Source organism: Vigna unguiculata, chromosome 10 (genome assembly GCF_037176805.1).
Source record: "Vigna unguiculata cultivar grain cowpea cultivar isolate G323 ecotype 2 chromosome 10, ASM3717680v1, whole genome shotgun sequence".
In the NCBI taxonomy this organism is placed as follows: Eukaryota; Viridiplantae; Streptophyta; class Magnoliopsida; order Fabales; family Fabaceae; genus Vigna; species Vigna unguiculata.
Genome location: NC_140801.1, coordinates 4886335 through 4907515, shown reverse-complemented (window position 1 = coordinate 4907515; position 21181 = coordinate 4886335). Strand labels below are relative to the sequence as shown.

The 21181-nt window shown below is 31.4% G+C and overlaps 2 protein-coding genes and 1 non-coding gene across 5 annotated transcripts; 1 reads left to right on the top strand and 2 right to left on the bottom strand.

The window, feature by feature from the left end:
• Positions 1–2090: 2090 nt before the first annotated feature.
• Positions 2091–7850, bottom strand: LOC146882031 (disease resistance protein RPV1-like). Of its 2 annotated transcripts, XM_085667647.1 has the most exons (6): positions 7723–7850; positions 6699–7187; positions 5163–6264; positions 4483–4758; positions 3433–4206; positions 2091–2775 (listed from the first exon to the last, which is right to left on the bottom strand). In XM_085667647.1, exons 2-6 carry the CDS (start codon positions 7175–7177, stop codon positions 2158–2160), a joined length of 3249 nt encoding a protein of 1082 aa, XP_085523773.1. In that variant the 5' UTR covers positions 7178–7187; positions 7723–7850; the 3' UTR covers positions 2091–2157. The 2 variants fall into 2 exon arrangements, with proteins under 2 accessions (XP_085523773.1, XP_085523772.1); XM_085667646.1 differs by lacking the exon at positions 7723–7850 and having other exon boundaries at positions 6699–7213.
• Positions 7508–14414, bottom strand: LOC114165127 (disease resistance protein RPV1-like). Of its 2 annotated transcripts, none has more exons than XM_085667648.1 (5): positions 13823–14414; positions 11870–12971; positions 11451–11726; positions 10554–11330; positions 7508–9090 (listed from the first exon to the last, which is right to left on the bottom strand). In XM_085667648.1, the coding sequence occupies exons 1-5, from the start codon at positions 14308–14310 to the stop codon at positions 8599–8601; spliced, it is 3135 nt and encodes a 1044-aa protein (XP_085523774.1). In that variant the 5' UTR covers positions 14311–14414; the 3' UTR covers positions 7508–8598. The 2 variants fall into 2 exon arrangements, with proteins under 2 accessions (XP_085523774.1, XP_085523776.1); XM_085667650.1 differs by having other exon boundaries at positions 11870–12964; positions 13823–13962.
• Positions 14415–16707: 2293 nt separating this feature from the next.
• On the top strand, positions 16708–16814 carry LOC114167975 (small nucleolar RNA R71). The gene has a single exon (XR_003600574.1). It is a non-coding gene; the product is annotated as a small nucleolar RNA R71 (small nucleolar RNA).
• Positions 16815–21181: the final 4367 nt, after the last annotated feature.

The following is a 21181-nucleotide window of genomic DNA, read 5'->3' as shown; positions in this document are numbered from 1 at the left end:
TGTCTTTAAGACTCTTGCATGTTTTGGAACTCTTCATTTCAAGCCTGTAAGTTCTAAAAAATAGCATAAACGAAATCTGGGTTAAAATATAAGAAGAATATGAAGCTGAACCAAAAACGAAATCTGGGTAATCACACGAAACCTGGCTGCGAAGAAAAATCGGATGACAGAGAAGAAGCTGAAACCTTACAACGAAACCTGGGTAAAAATAAAAGAAAACATCAAATGTTTAGTTCAATCAACTGAAATCTGGCCGTGAACAATATTCTACTATGTTCATGCATCTGAACAAAATTCTGAAAAAGATAAAAGGTTAGAAAAATAGGAAGACAGAGAAGAAGCTGAAACAATACAACGAAACATGCGTAAAAAAAAGATCAATTGTTTCCTTCAGAAACCTGTAAAAAATTAAAAGAACAGAAATAAAACAAAGTAAATAACAGATTTGAAGATGTTACAGAAACACATTGAGATCAAGAATCGAAAAAAAAAGCAAAAATACAAAGAGATCTGAAGATGAACATTATGTGGAGTTCATGGTGTTTCGATGGCCTGAGAAAAAGAGACAAAAATCAAAAGAAACTCAAAAGAAGATGAAGAGTTTGAACGGGTCACAGTGAGAAAGAGAGAGAAAAACTCTGAAGAATATGAGAAGAAGATAAGAAGTTTAAGAGTCTTCGATGAAAGAGGACAAATATGCGGTGGGATACATGAAGAAAGTGGAAAGAGAGAGAATTGAATTTATTTTTGAATTTTTTTTCGAAGTGTCAAAATGATGAGAGTGTAACACATTAACTTTCTTTCTTTTTGTAGATAAATTTTTTTGAATTGAAGTGTGTAATATATATTATTTAATTGAAAAAGTTGCTATTTGTCAGTTTCTATTTTTATTAAGATATAGATAACTCTTTATCAAAGAAATTTCATTCTCAAATTATTACCCTGCTTACTTTTTGTGAAGAGAGCACAAAAAAGTTGCGCTAAATTGCAATTTTTGTATTTAAAATATTGATTAATTACTTTATGTAATAAATTATTTTTGCATTAGAATTAAATTAATTAGTAGAATCTCAATTTAAATATAATTTTAATTTAAACTTGTATTTAAATAATATGAAAATATTATTTCAAAATGTGAATTTTTAAATTAATATATATATTTCAATAATATACTAAATTTTATAACTTAGTAAATTTATTGTTATTAATTTAAAATGTTATAAATTTATAATTGCGAAAAAAGATATTGATTAGTCTCTATAAAAAGAAAAACAAACAAAAAATTATTTTATTAATTTTACTAACAGCAAGTTAGTCCGTAAAATAAATTAAAAGTGACTAAAAATTACTTTTAATTTTATCTTAATATAAGACTAAAAACACTGTCTTTTAATAAAAAATAAATTATGAACACTAACTATTAAAATGTAGTAACTAAAACTCTTAGACTTGTGTTTGGACGAAAGATTTGAATTTTAAACTCTTGTCTTGTGTTTGGATGAAAGATTTCAACAATTCAAAGAAATTAAAATTAATAATTTAATTACTTGCGATTGAATTATGGTCATGTCATTTCTTAAATAGTTAATTTGGATGAAGTAATTAAAATATTTTAACTTTTAATTTTCTTGTTTAGATGAAACAATTTAATTATATTTTACGGCAAACACTAAGTGTACCTTTGAATCTAACTTAACTTGGTTCAATCTTCAATTTGGTACGACTCGTCTTGACTTTTGACTCAAGCTGATCTTCGGCGTGGCTCAACTTTCAATCTAGGTCGGTCCGGTTCAACCTTCAATCTGTGCCGGCACGACTTGACCTTTGTTCCGAACTGACCCGACTTGACATTTAGATCAGGTCGAACCAGTTCAGCTAGACCTTTTGCCCGACCCGACTCGACTTTTTAGACTAGTAGACTTTTTTTTGTCCTAACCAATGAGCAATTCCACAATTAAGAGGATTTCAATTTCCTTCTTTTTGGAGGGAATTTCAAATTCTACCATTTTAGTTATTTAAAATTCCTTTCTAAAATTTCTCAATTTTAATTTCATTTGAATTTCCTCATCCAAACATATCATTTTCCTAGAAAAATTTCAAATTCTCTAAATAAATGAATTACTATATTAAATTGTCTCATCCAAACACACCATTAATCTAGTTCAAACATGAACATTCTCTCACTTTGTTTCTAAATTTTGCAAATATATTTTCCTGCGGCTTCTTTGTGGGCTCCCCCACATGAGTGATTGGTTGTGCACACGATTTAGGTGATAGAGTCACACTCAGCTCAGATGATGCTTGTGCACTCAATTTAGGTGACAGAGTCACACTCAACTCCGGTGATGCTTGTGCACTTGGTCCAAGTAACTCCATTCTCATTGTAATTGATTGACCATATATCAGATACACAGCTGTTTTCTTAGCCGTGATTCCATCACCAACACCTACAAAAATCTCCACGTTGTCTCCGGGTCCTAGATTTGATATTACACCCTGCCAATCTTCATCACTAAAGAACATTGTTGTTGCTTGCTTATATATCTGAATGGTGCACTTAGTGTAATTAAAGATGAACACATTAGTAAGAGCTTGAGTTGCCATGTTTTCAGGGGTTGATGAATAAACAACACACAACAGCATTCCCTTCATGCGACAATCACTATCTTCAGGAACTTGAAAAGGTACTGAATGCCCTTCCCCTGTATATGCTAACCAATAAGGATATTTGTCCCCTGGAAGCACAAAATCAGCGGAACTACTGGTTCTCAAGACCTGTATCATGCAGCAAAGTTTAGTTATTTATTTAATATGATATCCAAGTTGATATTATCAACCATTGAAGTGTACTTCGTACGTAAAAAAATAGACAAGAAATGGATTGAAATTCAGTCAACAGACGAAAAACACTATATACAAAATTTAGGATAAATTTCTATTTCAATAGTAGTTATGAAACTCTTAACGGAATTAAAAACTTGCACAAGTGATATTCCATGAAAGACTAATAAGATAGTGACGCTTTTTCATTGATTCAATCACTTTGTAACTTTTTACCTTTTTTTCACCTTCCACATCTCTTTATGACCCTGCTTAAAAAATAGATTTGATAATCTCTAACTAAAATTCTGTTAAGACAATTCTTACATAATGAATTTTAAGACTCCCAAAATTGGGGAAAGATATGGTCCTAATTCCTATCTAGGAAAGGAGAATGTATTATTAAATTTAGTTTAGCATAGAAGAGTAATGCTCCCATCACAGCCAGAGAAAATTCACTAAGCCCAAGGCCAAATGCAAAATAATGAACATGCACGTAACCCCATGATATGCTGGGAAAACAAATACATATTTTAGTGTTGAAAAAATATTTTATGCTTTGTAAAATTAAATAGGAAATGTAAGGTAGACATAGAAAAAGAGAGAAGGAACCTTTGATATGCTATTGCTAAGCATATCGAAGACTTGCTGGTAGCTTCCCATTCCAATCAAATTCGATACCATAGAATTTTCTGTAATTGGTGATTGATATGCATTTTCCGATCCAGAAGAGTTTACATTGCATAACCCATGCAGCATTATTCTTAATTCTTGAGTTAGTTGAAAATCTGAGTCGCATTGTACAGAAATACTTCTAAGTTTTGAAAATTCACTGAAGTTTGATAATAGGTTAGCCAAATTATTATCCTGTATATCCATGGATACTATAGACGTTGGCATGACCCCAAATGGTTGAATACTGGATAAAGTTCCTCTTGTATGTGACATCCAAGACCATATGAGAGAAGGAAATACATTTCGTGCCAATCCTTCGTATCCACAAAGGGATATGTATCCAATCTTTTTAGATCTTACTATGGCAAAAGGCACTTGTGTTAGACTAGTATTTTCTGCCATCAGAGTTGTTAAGGATTCCATCTGCCCTATGTCTTCTTCTAACTTATCAATATTTGAACAACCAGAAAGGATGAGGGTTTGTAATGACTTTAACTTATAGATTACCATTGGAAGATTACCAAGGCAAGTACAATCCTTCAAGTTTAATAGAAGGAGGTTATTTAGATCTCCAATCGAATGGTGTACTTCATACAAGCTTGGACAATCTTTGAGAATGAGCTTCTCAAGATTTGGTAGCTTTGAAAAATCTGGGGTCTTTGATAAGTACTTGGAATGACTAAGATTGAGAAATTTTAGCCTCTCCAGAAACTGCAAGAAAATTTAAAACGAAAAAAAGAAAGATTAGCAAAGCATGTGGCAGAAAAAAGTTAATACGACAACTTGCTGTATTACAGATACATTTGGTGTTGTTCTCAGATCAAATTTGTAGATTCATCTGTAATGCACCGAATAAAAAGCAAATTACTAAAGTAAAACTCTAAATTTGATTGGAGAACAACACCAGTTGTAACCGAGTATGAGTTTTTATCTAAATTAACATTGTCATCACAGAAATATCACGTAATATATATACACGTTACTTACCGGGGGCACCTTCCATACTAGTTTAAGATAACTATATTTTAAGTCAATGGCGACTATGTTTTCCTGATAAAAGTTTTCCGGTATGTGGGTTAATGAAAATGCTTTCCAATGAACCCATCTCAGTTGTTTGGGAAGATGTACATAATCTCCAGCTAGTTGTACATGATCAAGTTGCAGAAGTCTCAGTCTCTTCATCTTCTCAAATGTTTCAGTACTGAAACAAACTCCGCCGGTTGTTTGCATCTTCAAAGCCAATCCCTCAATGACTCCGGTTCCCTATGAAAAATAAATGAAAAAACAAGTTATAAACAAGGAGAGGCCACTTAAGTAATAGACATAAGATGCCACTTAAGTATGGTTAAGTTTAGAAGAAAGTAATTTTTCTCTTATTCAGTCTCATTAGATACATCCTTTATATATATGCTAGTAATAAAATTAAAATAATATACAGAATTAAAAAAAAAAAAAAACAGAAATCCAATATGAAATTTCTTAAAATATATCTACAAGTATACATCTAGAAGCTAAATACTTAGAAAAAGTAAATATAAATCCCATGTTTTTTAACCGAAACTTGGAAAGTTATGATTCAGAAAACAAAAGTACAAACTTTTATTACTCTGCTCATTACATCATTGAGGATGATTGATAGTTCAAAAATAGTAAGAGAAAGTTCTTACAGTTTGTTCACTCAATATATCAAGTACATCATCATGAACCCACAATCGACTGCGCTTCTGAGGTTCTAGCGGTGAACTTTGACGAACAATTTCTCTTCCCATGTCTCTTAGCAAATCATGAATCCCAAATTTGTTATTCTTTTCAATTTTTATGAGGCTCCTTTCTACCAGGACTGTTATTCCGATTTCAGCATGAAGTCCACAGCCATTTAGTATCTCTGTGACATAGCCTCTGTCCTTACCGATAAAAAAGCAACATATGTCAAGGAATATGTCCTTCTCCGTATGATCGGTTAAACCATCATAGCTTATTTTCAATTTCTCTTGTATTTTATCATTTGGTATTTCTTTTAGTTTTGATAATACACTTTGCCACTGTTTTTCTCTTCTCTTGTACAGATAAGATCCAAGAACTTCAAGAGCTAGAGGTAGTGCTCCACAGTAAGTGACTACTTGTTTTGAGAGTTCAAGGAAAGCTTCTGGTGGATTTGCTTCCTTAAAAGCATGCCAACTGAAAAGTTCAAGGGACTCAATCTCATTCATTTCCTCCACTTCATATACTTGGTCAACATCAAGAACATTGAGCAGACGTACATCTCTTGTTGTAATGATTATTACACTTCCTTGAACAATCCCATTACCATTTCCACATAGTGCACTTAATTGTTCCAATGTATTAACATCATCGAGTACAACAAGTACTCTTTTGGTGCAAAGCGTTTCCTTGATCATAGCTTTTCCCCAATCACTGCTATAAACCTTCACCTTTTCTGTTTTCAGGATATCTGAAAGAAGTCGTTCTTGTAAATCAGTCTGCCCTTGATCTCTTTGCCAAACTTCTCTAATATTTGCTAGGAAACTTTTATGTTTAAATTCACATCGAATTTCATTGTAGATGGCTTTGGCTATGGTTGTTTTACCAATCCCTCCCATTCCCCAAATCCCTAGTATATAAGCTCCTCTTGTTTCCTTTCTTAGAAAGCCAATACAATGTTCCACACGACAGTCCAATCCAACTGGAAAGTCTGTAATAGACATGTATGTTCTATCTAGTCTTTCCAAAACTTCACTAACAATTTCCTTCACAACAAAGTTTTCATTTCTGCAAAAAGGAAAAAGAAAAATAACTTGAAATGGTAATGGGTACAAATTATAATAGATCCTAAAATAAAATCGAAGTTACATAAATCCTTTGACACTGTTGATCTCCTGTCTTTCTGCCATAGTGTTCATAGCAGAAACCGTTTTACTAAACCTTTTACAAGTACATCAGAGAAGAAATAAAGATACTATTTGCCAAAGTAGTTTATGAATTTTCTTTAACTGACTTTTACTTGCCACTAAATATATGAATTTAAAATAAGTACTAGAAGAAAATGATAATATTTTATCCGTAGGAATTGAAAACTTGTAAGGATGTTCATAACAACTCGCCCCCTGCACAACTAAGTGAGTTAGATTCCCTTTTCAAGAAAGAATAACTGATGTATAGACAAAAAATCTGATAATTAAAAGGAACAAAAAGTATATGCATACCTATAATTTGAAACATCCCAACCTGCAAAACCTGCTGCTTCGCCCAGTGCTTTCTTCCATTGTTTCACCCGGTGGAGGTCACTAGCTTTTTCCAGAATGACTTCAAAAGAAACATCGTACAGGCTACGTAAAAACCAAGGGAAAACGCCGTAAAACACGGGCAAAACCACTTGACCTCTAAAAGCATGGCATTCCATGATTTTGACAAGTTCGTCGAGACACCATGTAGAGTAAATGTAGTTTTCGGATAAAACAACAATGGAAATTTGAGACCCTTCTATTGCATGAAACAGTTCTGTTTTCAGCTGTTGTCCCTTGGCAAGCTTCTCATCATCCAGAAAAGTATTGACCCCGGCATTTGAAAGTGCGGAATAGAGATGAGAAACGAAATTCTTACGAGTGTCTTCCCCCCGGAAGCTGATGAACACATCGTATAACCATCGGGGCTTAGATTTTGAGGATGATGAAGTGTAAGACATTGTTGATGCACTTCGATGAAACAAGACCAAGACGGTAAAAGCAAGAAAGAAAGTTGATTCAATTTGGTATCGATAGAGTTGTAGGAGCAAGTGAATATGGTTAATAACGAGACGATGTTATCGGAGCGAAAGCGATAAGTTCGATATATTTTTCTTTCTTTCACTCTCTCTACACAGCAGTAAGTGGCAACAATGAATAGTATAATTAACCTCGTTTTTAAATGAAAATTTCATGCAAAATATGTCTATAAGGGTCTAGCAAGGATGACAACGAGGCTTTATTCAGAGGAGTTGTTCACGTTGGGCAGCTAAAACAACTTAAAAGGAGAATTCTGAACAAGACGTGTGGATTTTATTTATGTTTTTAAATATAACTAAGTTTTAGTATTAGAGATCAATACAATAGAAGTAATGAAATCATTGTATATGAACAGTAGCAGCTTCTTGATTTCAGCAGCGACAATAACCTGGAAGGGTAATCAGACAAGTAAGAATAATCAAAACAGAGCATGGAAGAAACATATTATCCGAGAGAGAATATATACCACACTCTGTCCACTCCAGTACAAAATCCTTGAATATGGTCTTCTTTTTCTTTTTCTTCACACTTTTCCTTCTGTCCCCATCTTTCAGATCACCCTCCACGTGGCTTTCTTGCATAACTCACTTTTTTTCCTCATCTAGCTTAGCATTATTTTGTGTGTTACAATACCATTTCCACCGAAAGCAACCTTATCCTCAAGGTTGAACTTAGGAAAAATTTCTTTAATCTTTTTAACATCCTCCCAGCTAGCATTAGAAGAATCTAAAGATTGAATTAAAACTTGAGGAATTAGCTGCGAATGTCTCATGGTGGTACGAGAGTCCATAACTTGTAATGGTTCAACTGAGGGGTCGAATTCAGTGATGGTCAGAAGCAATGGCATGCTCCCTATGAATTTCTTGAGCAAGGAGTGTGAGAAACAGGAGGAATTCGAACAAGATCAGGAAGCTTGAGTCTGTAGGCAACTTGTCGAATTTTCTTAAGAACCTCAAAAGGTCGAAAATAGTGCATGCTGAACTTCGGATTCTTTCTCAAAGCCAGAGTGTTGCCTATATGGCTGCAGTTTTACTAACATCAATTCACCAATTGTAAAGTGTACATCTCTTCTTCTTTTGTCAGCTTGATTTTTCATATATGGTTGGGCTTTTGACAAATTAAAACTTGATTCTTTGTAATAGCATCACGGGCTGTAAGCATTTCCTGAACTAACACAGAAGCACTCGATGCAAGAAGCACATTTGAACATCACACAATGTCTGGCAACCATGAAGCCTAATACAATGCAACATGAACTTTTAACAGGACTTTACGGACGTTATTAATAAAATTCAGCTCTCCAAGAAAAAGTTGAGAATCCTTTTCGATGACTTTCGCATGTTCAGAAATTGGTTGGCACATGTTCTTGATTCTTACTCGAGACAATTTTTTTCATGAATCTTACAAACAGATTTTTATTTGGCTTAGGAGAAAGACCCACTTCCATATCACTTGATTCATCACGCATTAGATAGACAGCTGTTTTCTTCACTACAAATCCATGCCCGAAAGTCACAAAAATCTCCACCTTTTCTCCAGATCCTAAGTGTGACATTATGCAACGCCAATCTTCATCATTAAAGGAAATTACTGTGTCATGCTTGTATATCTGGATGGTGCACCTTGTGTAATTAACCATTAAGACACTAACAAGATATTCAGTCATCGTGTTTTCAGGGGTTGAAAAATACACAACACACAAAGCCATTCCCTTTATGCAACAATCGTCAGGCACAATGAAAGACACTGAACGTCCCTCTCCTGTTTGGGCCAACCAATAAGGATAATTGTCACCTGGGAGTAAAACATCACAAGATTCGCTGGTTGCCAATCCCTGTAGCATGAGAAAAATACCGTAGTCATTTATGCCTGATATTCATATGGACTTTTCCAATCGCTATTTTTTTCATTCCAAAATTAACGAATTAGAATATCTAAGAAAATAACGAGTATTACATAATTAGAACATAGCTCTGATAATTAATTCAAACAAACTTGGTCAATAATAGTTTTGTTAAGTGGAAATCAATAGCTGAATTCTCTCTACATCATAGAGGTTTTTCAACCTATATAAATAAATTATTTTTATATGACCAATAGAATGGTAATATGATAAATATGAAGCAAGTATTACAGCAAGAAAGTGAAATCAATTTTCTAGTGTGCATGATCACTTGGGCTTGTTATAGTATAGACATAAGATATTTCTGGATGTTGGAATTATCCAGGAAAAAAACTGGAAAAAAAATAGAAACAGAAAACGTTAGAATATTTTAAGTTGAAAGAAAAAAAAAAGTATGATATTTTATTAATCAACAACTTTTACTTTTATAATTATTGAAAGAGAAAAAAACATACTAAAAATTTAAGAAATATAATTATTACTAACTAACAAACTTGATCCTTTGAGTAAAAGTAGTAACTGATTGACTTGCTCCTCAAATAGAAATGTCTGCATATTATGAATTTATTTGCTCATTAAACTGAAATAGAAATCTAAAGTACTTGCATGTTTCATACTCTTTCTCCAACATATACTTCATTTGATAATCCCAAATTTCTTTAATTTATCTGAAAGTCACAAATTTTGTGAAGATGGTATGAGAAACACAGGCAAAAAAGACAACTTTGTTTTTGTCTTTCTTGTTTTCCTATTCTTGCTACTTTTGATTTCTTGTTTTCCTATTCTTGCTACTTTTGATTTGGTCCATGGTATAAGAATTTGTGGCAATAATAGTATTTCATAATCTTCTTGTATGATTTACAAAAAAGCAAATGTCTCTATATAAGACTTCATTTTCACTACCCAAAAGTCAAAGTTTCACCATCAAATACTTCAAGAGTGAATAGGGAAAAATATGTTTCAGATTCCATTGTTACGTAAGAAGAAGACTCATACATTTTGTTGGAGTTTTTTGAAAACAAGGAATCTAACATTTTATTAATCAACAATGTTTACCTTTATAATTATTGAAAGAACAAAAACAAACTGACAAACGAATAGATATAATTATCAATAACTAACATATATACTTCCCATGAAACAAAATTTGTGACTAAATCATCTGCTATACAAGTGAAAGTGTAAGGCTATTCTGAATTTGGTCATTATACTGAAAAAAAAAATATAAATTCAGTAGCAATAGATGAAGTTTAACACTATAAATCATTTAGTAACAGATAAAGAAGGTGAACATTGAAGTTTCCTTTAAATATTTCATTGCTATGATTTCACTTTATCATAATCAATAGCTAATAAGTAGTAAAGGTAAGTAGACAAAGATAAAGAGAACGAACCTCAGATACGCTCTTGCATATAGTATTGAAGACTTCTTCGTAACTTCCAATGCCAATCAAATAAGACTTCAAGCAATCCTTTGAAATTTGTGATGTGTATGATGTTACTTCTAACCCAGGAAAATTTACATCATATACACCATCCAGAACTGTTCTTAATTGTTTAGATAATTGAACCTCTGTATTGAATTGCACCAAAAGACTTCGGAGATTTGAAAGATTGCTAAGCACTGGTGCTAGATCACTCAAATCGTTGTTCTGCATATCCATGGAGACAAGAGATGATGAAGTGCCACTAAATGAATGAATACGAGATAGAGGATTCATTGTTGGTGACATCCAAGACCAAATGATAGAAGGAAAAACATTACGTGATAATCCTTCAAATCCACATAGGGATATATATCCAATGCTTTTTGATCTTACTACTGAAAAGGGAACTTGTTTCACTGCAGTATTTTTAGCAAGTAGAGTTCTCAAGGATTCCATTTGCCCTATATCTTCTTCCAATTTGTCTATCTTCAAACAACCAGATAGGATGAGAGTTTTCAAAGATTTCAACTTGTATGTTTGTCTTGGGAGACTGCTAAGTCTTGTACAGTCCTTCAAATTTATCAATTGAAGATTTTGGAGATTCCCAACGGACTGGTGTACATCGCACAAACTTGGACAATCTTTGAGAATGAGTTTTTCAAGACTTGGTAATTCTGAAAAGTCAGGGGTTTTGATCAAGTACTTGGAATGACTAAGATTGAGGACTTTCATCCACGGAAAAACCTACAACATGGTGGGTATTTATTTTTTGAAATTAGATAAGCAGATGTAATAGTGGTAACTGGAAACAATTACTATTCTATTCAACATGAGTTTTAAAAGAAATTGTCCTGTAATATATACCTGGGGTTCTTTCCAGACTAGTCTAAGATTACTGTGCCTTAAATCAATCGCAATTACTCTTTCCAAATAAAAGTCGTGAGGTATGTACTTTAAAGGAAATCTTTTCCAATAGATCCATCTCAGTTGCTTAGGAAGATACCTATAATCTTCAGTGAGGTTTACATGATCAAGTTGTAATAATCTCAACCTCTGCATTTTCTTAAAAACAGAAGTATTGAAGCAACCTCTGCTGGTTAACTGCAATTTCAGAGTCAATCCCTCAATAGCTTCTGTCCCCTGTGATGACAAGACCAAAGAAAAATAACTTAGTAAAACAATTTACTTTGCTAACGAGAGAGTCATACATAAAGTTCAGCCTAACTACACATGCACTGCAAACACTTTCAAGTTTCAAAACTGTATATAAAGAATGTACTTACAGTATTTTTTGTCAATACTTCAACTACATCCTCATGAAACCACAATCGACTGCGCTTCCCTAGTCTCTTTGCTGAACTTTCCCGAATAATCTCTCGTCCCATGTCTCTTAGCAAATCATGCATTGCGAGTTTGTTACTCTTTACAACTTTTATGAGGCTACGTTCTATGAGAACTGTTATTCCAATATCAGCATGTAGTCCACAGCCATTTAGTATATCTGTAACATAGCCTCTGTCTTTACCAATAAAGAAACAACATACATCAAGAAATATATCCTTTTCCATCTGATCGCGTAAACCGTCAAAACTTATTCTCAGTTTCTCTTGAACTTGATTATTGGGAATTTTTTTTAGCTTTGACAACACACTTTTCCACTCCTTCTTTGTCCTCTCACTCAAATAAGAACCAAGAACCTCCAAAGCTAGAGGTAGTCCTCCACAATAACCAACTACACTTCTTGCAACTTCATTGAAGTCTTCTTTCGGTTTTTCTTCTCTAAAAGCATGCCAACTAAAAAGTTCAAGGGACTCATTTTCGTTCATTTCCTCTATCTTATACACATAATCAACTTTAAGTTTCTTAAGAAGGCGTACATCTCTAGTCGTAATGATTATTACACTTCCATGACCAAACCATTTACGATTTCCACATAGGTCTTTTAATTGGCCAAACTCATTAACATCATCAAGAACAATGAGTGCCTTTCTTACAGAAAGTTTATTCTCCAACATGTCCCTTCCCATCCCAACGCTTGTTATGTTCACCTTTGCTTTGAGGATGCCCGAAAGAAGTTGTTCTTGCAAATGAACATGGCCTCTACGATCTGTTTCGCAAACTTCTCGAATATCTTCAATGAAACATTTATCCGTGAATCTACGATGAATCCGATTGAAGGTGGCTTTGGCTGTGGTAGTTTTACCCAACCCTCCCATTCCCCATATCCCTATGATGCAAACTGTGGAGAATTCTCTTTTAGTAAAGCCAATCACTTCTTGAATACGGGATTCTAAGCCAACAGGAAATTCAGTAATAGACATAGATGCGTTGTCTAGTTTTTTGAGAACGACCTCAACAATTTCGCCCACTAATTGAGCCTGGTTCCTTCAAGTTCAGTAATAAATTAATAAGAACAAAACAAGTATAATGGTAATTTACTATAAAAGAATACATAATACAAATAAGTCTCTTAATACGAATGAATCTTATTATGAATACTTCATAAACTTTTTATTCTAAGTAACCAAACAAATTAAAACTATTTTGGTTTATATGTCGAAAGAAATGGTATCCTTATTATTATTGTGTTGCATTTTCTAAGTGATTCTAAATTATTTTTACAGTTTCTTAAAAAAAATTATTATGATAACATATACATTTTTCATGATTTGATGATGCATTATGTTTATACAAATAACATAAGGGACTTAACACAAATCATTGATCAACACTTTAGATGGAATGAATTAGAGATATGTCAAATTGATAAATATGTAGACACTATAACATATGGAAGTAATAAAAGAATTTCAACCAAAATTTCTAATTTATTAAGCATCCAATTTAAAAGAAAAAATTTATTAACTACTCATAGAAAAAACAGTTATATATAAAAGACCTAAAACATACTTAAATCAAGATATAATAATTTTAAGACTTAAATAGTATTTTAGACCTTATTCCTTCAAAATAAAATATTTTATACAATTATTTTCATTTTGTCCTTGAAAAAAGAAAATAGAGAATAACACAAAAATAAAAATTTTAATTATTAGTTTCACTCTCTATTATTGAGTAAGGTTTACATTTTATAGTTCCAATAATAAAAAATAACTCATTCAACTATTCTACATTTTATTTTCTACATATCTCTATTCTATCATTAAAACCTTAATAAATGAGAGTTACAGAAATAGGGAAAGAAAGTTATTGCACAAACTCAAATTATTCATTACCTGGTATTTCTGGCATTCCAACCAGAAAAATTTGTTGCTGCGGTGAGTGCGGTGTTCCACCTCGACATCACCGATTCACCCCACGATCTTTCCTGTGCAAATGCTTTCAAAACATTTCCAAAATCTCCAGTTTGATGACGAACTTGGGAGGGAACAACATGGTAAAATACAGGCAAAACTATGTGGCCATAAGTTTTGTGGCATTCAATGATTTTTTCCAACTCGTTAAGACACCAAGAAGATTCAGTGTAGTTTCTGGAGAAAACAACGACACATATCCGGGAGCTTGCAATCCTATCTAATAGTCCATCTTTTAGATCCGCTCCCTTGGGAAAATCTGCTTCGTCAAGGAAAGTGTTGACTCCGGCATTGGAGAGGGCAGCGTAGAGATGAGAAACGAAATTCCTACGAGTGTCTTTTCCCCTGAAATTGATGAACACATCGTGCATACGATCGCTACTGGCTGAAGAAAAATACTCGAATTCCATCACAGGAAATAGAGTCAATGATTAGAAGGGAAAGCAATGACCCGTATGGAGTGATGGGATTAACGAGATGATTATTTTGACAGTGTGACAGAGAGGAGATGGGAAGGAAAAGAAAATATGATAATGACTTTAAAATAAAAAATTGGGAGAAAAAGATTAGAAAAAAAAAATCTAAAAGGAGAAAGCAGAAGGAAAACTAAGAATTCAAACGATGTTTTCTCGTGTATTTTTTTAATTTAAATTTTAAACTAAGTTAGTAATTTTATCATTTATGATACCATATAAAAAATTTAGTAATTTTTTTATATTATAGTTTATTATATTATCATTTATGGTACCATAAAATATGTAACATCAAGAGATTAATTGAAAGTAAGATAAAGAGGTTAATTTACGTAAATGAGTTAATTTACATTTTAGTTTATATAAAGGGATCTATTTTTTAAAACATGATGAAGTTGGATGAAGTCGTAAAAATATGCCGACCTTGACATATTCGTCAGAGTTGAAGATGCAGTAACTCACTTCTATTTTTTCTTCTTCCTATTATTTCAGCTGAAATCGTATCAAAAGCGATGATTTTAGTTTTTTTCTTTTTAAATGTGAAGTTGTAAAGATTTTTGGTTTGAGTTTTTTTATTGCAAACTTTTTTTTAATTTGTTTATATTATTTATTTAAATGTTTTTTATTTTTTTTAAAGTAATCTGATTTTATAATTTTTATTATGTTATATTTTAATGATTTATTTTTTAGTTATTCATTTAACTAATTTTATATTTAAAATTAATTTAATTAATTAAATACGTGACAAAATTATTACATAATAAAATTGAGATTACTGGATATAAAATATTTAATTGAAAAATTCTCTATTATGATTTTTGACAATAAGAACTTTTTTTATTTACTTATTCTTAGTTTATTGAGATAATTCCAGTTGTCATGTATTTAATTAATTAAATTAATTTTAGATATTAAATTACTTAAATAAAAACATAAATAAATCATTAAAATAGATAAGAATAAAAATTATAAAATCATTTTACTTTAAACAAATTAAAAATACATTTAAATGAATAATAAAAATAAATTAAAAAGAAGTTCACAATAAAAAAAATTAGACTGAAGTTTTCAAACATCTAACAACTCTATATTTAAAAAAAAAAATATCTAAAGTCGTTTCTTCTAATACAATTTCAGTTGAAAAAAAAATTAACTAAAATTGTCATCAGCGTAAAACTTCATTGGAAAAGAAAAGAGTAAAAGTCATAACACGTCAAACAACTTTAACTCTGCATCTATCTGATTATTTCACCCAATTTCATAATATTTCAAAAAACGGACCATTTACATAAATTAAAAAATTAACCCATTTTCATAAATTAACCAAATAAAGAATGTAAAAGATATAAAAAATTAATTTTGTAATGAAATTTAAGTTCTTGTATATTAAAGGATAAAAATAGTGACCAAAAAATATAAAAGAACCAAATCATAAATAGAAAAATCAATGAAAATTAAAATTAAAATTTGAATTGAAATTGAAATTTTTATTTCATTTTTTTCTCTTAATCAAACATGGCTTAATAATGGTGTTCAAAGCAAAATTGATTAAAAATAAACAAAATTTATCCAAATAACCTATAACCAAAAAAATAAAAATAAATAAAGTTTGATTGTTATAAAAAAAATTAAAAGCAAGTGATTTACAAGTTTGATTCTTAAATATTTTTATGTCTTCCTATCTAATATAGAAAAGTGTTAATATGACTACTTTTTTTTTTTTATAAAATTATCATCTTGATAGGCTAGCTCAAGAGATGGTTAGAAAAATGTTAATATGACTACTTTTAACACATTCTTTCAAAATTTATATTTATAATCATAATTATTTTAACATTTTTTTAGCTAAACTTAATCTTGTTACTTAATATACTTTTAATTATGATTGTATAATTTTTTTTTATTAAATTTTAACTAACAAAAATGTAAAACATAATGAATTAAGTTATTAATTAAAATTTGTGAATCTTTGGATAAGGCTTATTTGTAATGTGTGCTTAGAATCTAAGCAAATAAGGAAAAAAAATTCTTTGAATGATCACAAACAAGTATGGCATTAAATTAGTTCATTGTGATTTATAGTTTACACTTATGTTGTGTTTGTTTGAGGTTAAACAGGGATACAAAGATAGATTACGTAGTAATTTTGACGTTTGTTTGAAGAGAATTAAGAGCAAGGGAACGTAGTCATTAGCAGGATTTATCATTTTTCCAATCTCACGTATTGGCAGGTCATTTGAGCTTATTCATTGATTAAATACAATTTTACCCTTCTGTGGTTAAAGAGCTGATTCATTGATTAAATACAATATGTTCAGCTGACCAATATCTTCAAATCCGTGATTTGGGCATTTCCTCAATAAAGAATTGAACCGCTCCCAAGCTTCACAGAATGGCTCATCTGGGCCTTGCCTAAACGTCGAAATATTAGCTTTGGCTTTGATGTAGCGAGATGGTGGAAAGAATCTATTCAAGAATTTCTCCTCAACATTCTTCCAACTGTTCAAACTCTGATTTGGATGTGACTTAATTCATTCCTTTGCTTTACTTGCCAAAGAAAAAGGAAATAAACGCATGTATACATGCTCAAGATCTCCTTCTTGAAAGCCCATGGTTTCGATCAATTCATATAATGTAGAAAGATGAGTATATGGATCTTCATTATCCATTCTAATGAATTGATGAGAATTGATTAAGCTGAGGAAAGCTAGCTTCATCTCCAAAGTTTTGGTGGTGGGTGGTATTGCTATGCTAGAAAAATATCTTGACCCTTGTTGCATAGCATAGTCTCCAAGTGTCTTTCTGGTTGGAGCTAGCCTTTGATTTTCCATAATTTCTTATTGAGGTGTGATGGAAGTACTGGAAGATTCTTCCCTTGTCTTTCCTTGCTTCTTTTTGTTTTTGCCTTTGTTCCTTCTAGTTGTCTTTTCTATCTTCGGGTCAAATGCTAATCGATCTTTAGGAACCTGACCTCGTAAGAGCATAAATCAAAACAGCTCAAGCAAGGATTAGTACAAAGGAGAAAATTGAATAAACTATCTAATTAAGAAAAATATACACAAAGCTGGATGAGATAACTAGAAATTTCAAAAGAACACTGTTCCCCGGCAACGACGCCAAAAATACTTGTTGATCTCCTGGCAAGCGTACCAAAAATCAATTGTAGTATAATGATTTGAAGTAGGAGTGTCGAACCCACGAGGAACGGATTCAGTGAAAATTAATAATTATCTCAATCAGCATATGTACAAAGATTTTAATTTGAATTGTTATTGAGTATTGCATAAAATTAATACAGTAAAAGCGGAAAAGTTTAGAAAAATTTAGTAAAAGAAATTGGGATTGAATTTCATCTATCTCCCTTGTCTGTAATCTGGATGAATATAATACATAACATCTGAAAATACCAATATTAATGCACACTCAAAAATCATTTATACTGATCCCTCACGTATAAAATTCATAAGATTAGTTCCCTGAATATTGATTCCTCACATATTCAGCAAACTATCCAGCATTATGGTCGAGTGTTAAAAGCAATTGATATATTGAGATCTATTCCTAGCATCACAGTATATCAAGTATCATTGTTCAAATCAGATTTTCAGAAATACTTTCCAGTCAGATCTAAAAGGCAAAATCAAAACATTTATTGATCAGATAGAATCAAGCATTAAGAATAGAACAATAATACCAATATTGAGTAAAAACAGAAATGCTATATATAAATATCACTAGATTACATCCAAGTTTGAGTAGATTACATTCAATCCCAAGGAGGAAGATTAGTCACTCATGGTAGCCATCAAAATCCTAAGAGCTAAAGAAGAAGAAGAGGAAAATATGAACTGAGTTGTGCTCGTGGTCGCAGCTCCAGCAGGTTTGTATTCTTCTCCAAATTCCCAGCTGCCTTCACTATTTGATTCAAGGAGTATTTATACTCCACGAAGGTCTCGCTCAAGCTACCTGAGTCTCGCTTGAGCGAGACAGAATACTTCAAGTTAAAGAAAGCGTCTCGCTTCGGCGATAAGTGCTGAAGCAAAGATCTTGCTTAGGCAAGCCAGAGTACTTCGAGATGAAGAAAGGGTCTTGCTTAGGCGAGATTGGCAGCATCAGATCTCGCTTGGGCGAGAATGGCGGCAAGAGATGATTTCCACTGCACAAGCTCTCGCTTAGGTGAGGTGTAACATCCTGGTCGGATATTACTAATTTAAATAATTAAAAAATAGGGATATAAGTATAAAATCACATTTATGATAATTCCTTTTCCCAAAACACGAGAAAATTTAAAACTTTTATTTCAACGCGCCAAACTAAAATAAACTCGCAGCGTTCAAGTATTACAACTATAAAATGTTTATAAAACTAATACAAATAATTCATAATCTGCCCATAGGAAACCAGTGAAAATCCCTAAGTGTTTCCCACTTTGTCTCTACGCATCCACCTGCTCACCTGCAACAATCCATGCTCCCATGTAACAAGTTACATGATCATCACCAAACACACACAGATAGGGTGAGCTCATATAAATAAACAAATAAAACATTACATTAAGTAAAGCATCTCAAAACTATAAAACGTGTTAGCAAATTTCCCTTTCGTTAGATGTCTATTAATTCTACACCCTTTGATGAGTCCACTGATCGATCTTTGCTGCACCAGTGTCTACTCGCTCCTCTGACTACAGGCCACCACCTGATAGTCCACACGCGGGAATAAATTTGCCACGGCCTCGCACCGTGACACCAAGTGGAGTTCCCTAAAACGAACAGGAGTTCGTAGTTGTTTCGAGACTACCAAACTCAATCAGATGCACTAAAGAGGGCAATCATCCGAAACCTCATCGTACGAGCCACGATCTCGCACACTCCACTGGACTTCCTAAACCACCAGACTACAACCTAGAGTGGCCACGTGTTACCCCAATACAAGATACACTCGTAATTGGGCCTCTAGCCAAAGCATCGCATCATGAACATCACCTAAAGTTGTGTAGAAATCCTCCTCGTGTACCAACTCTGCACCAAAACTGCTTGGCGTGCCTCTTGCGTCGCTAGGCGGAACCTGGTTCCAAACCACCTGGTGGGCATCTCACACCGCCAGGCACAACGCACCATACCAAAGCCTTGTCACATCATCACCGCCTGGCAGTCACCTCACGCTGCTAGGCGTCATACGCTCTCTAGAGCCTCTACCAGATCTTTTCCGCTTGGCGGGATCACATTTTCCACCAAGTGTCATGCGTTCCAAGCTTCTTTGGTTTTCCCTTATCACCTGGCAGCACATCCCAAGCTGCCAGGCAGCACACCCTAAGTCGCTAGGCGTCACACCAGTAGTGTCACTACTACTAGTTTTTGACACTTTGAAGCAAGTTCCAAAGAACCCCAAGCACTATACATACAATTCATAACATGAGATATGCTTATCCAATCATAATCACATGATTGGATCATAGTCCAACACAATCCTGAACAGCCAAATAATATACAAAACCAGGAAGAATACATGACCATTGCCCCAAAATATCGCACGGGCAATAAAACAATAATAATGATAGTAATAAAAAAAACAACAACAATAACAATAATGATAATAATAATAATAATAAAATGAAATAATAAAAATAATAATAATAATAATAAAATAAAATGAAACAATAATAGTAAAACAATAATACTAATAAAATAAAATAATAAGATAAAACAATAATAATAAAACAATAAAATAACAAAAATCAAAATAAGGCAATAATAATAAATAATAATGATCATAAAATTATAAATAAAATAAAACATCGATAATAATAAAAATAATAATAAAATAATAGTAAATAAAATAATAATAATAATAAAGATAAAGATAATTATAAAATGAAATAAAATGAAAATAATAATAATAAAAATAATAATAGTAAAATGAAACAATAATAATAAAACAATAATATTAATAAAATAAAATAATAATGATAATAAAATAATAATAATGATAACATAAAGAAATAATAATAAAACAATAATAATAATGATAATAAAATCATCAATAAAATAAAATAATAATAATAAAATAATAATAATAATAAAATAAATAAAATAATAATAATAATAATAATAAAGATAATTATAAAATAAAATAAAATGAGAATAATAATAATAGTAATAAAAATAATAAAAATACTAAAATAAATAATAATTATAATAATAATAATAATAATAATAATAAAACCAAATTTTAAAATTAAAAATAATAAAGAAAATGAAGATAATCATAAAATAAAATGAAGCAATAATAATAAAACAGTAATACTAATAAAATAAAATAATAATGATAAAATAAAGCAATAATAATAATGTTAATAAAATCATCAATAAAAAAAAACAATGATAATAAAAATAATATGATAAAATAATAGTAAAATAAAATAAAATAATAATACTAGTAAATATAATTATAAAATAAAATGAAATGAAATTAATAATAATAACTAAAATAATAATAATAATAAAAATAATAATAAAAAAATGATAGTAATTGTAATAATAATAGTAAAATAAAATAAAAATAAAAATAATAATAATAATAATAATAAAAATAACAGTAATAATAATAGAAATAATAGTAAAAATAAAATAAAATAAATAATAAGAATAATATTAAATGTGTTGTATTTAGAATAAAAACTCTAATGTTGAATCCTCAAGCCACACATGTGCTTATACATTAAGTCACAAGATCTTATCCCCACACAAAACAAATTAAATAATTTATTAACACCATAATATCATATACAAGACTTGAACCTAAGTCC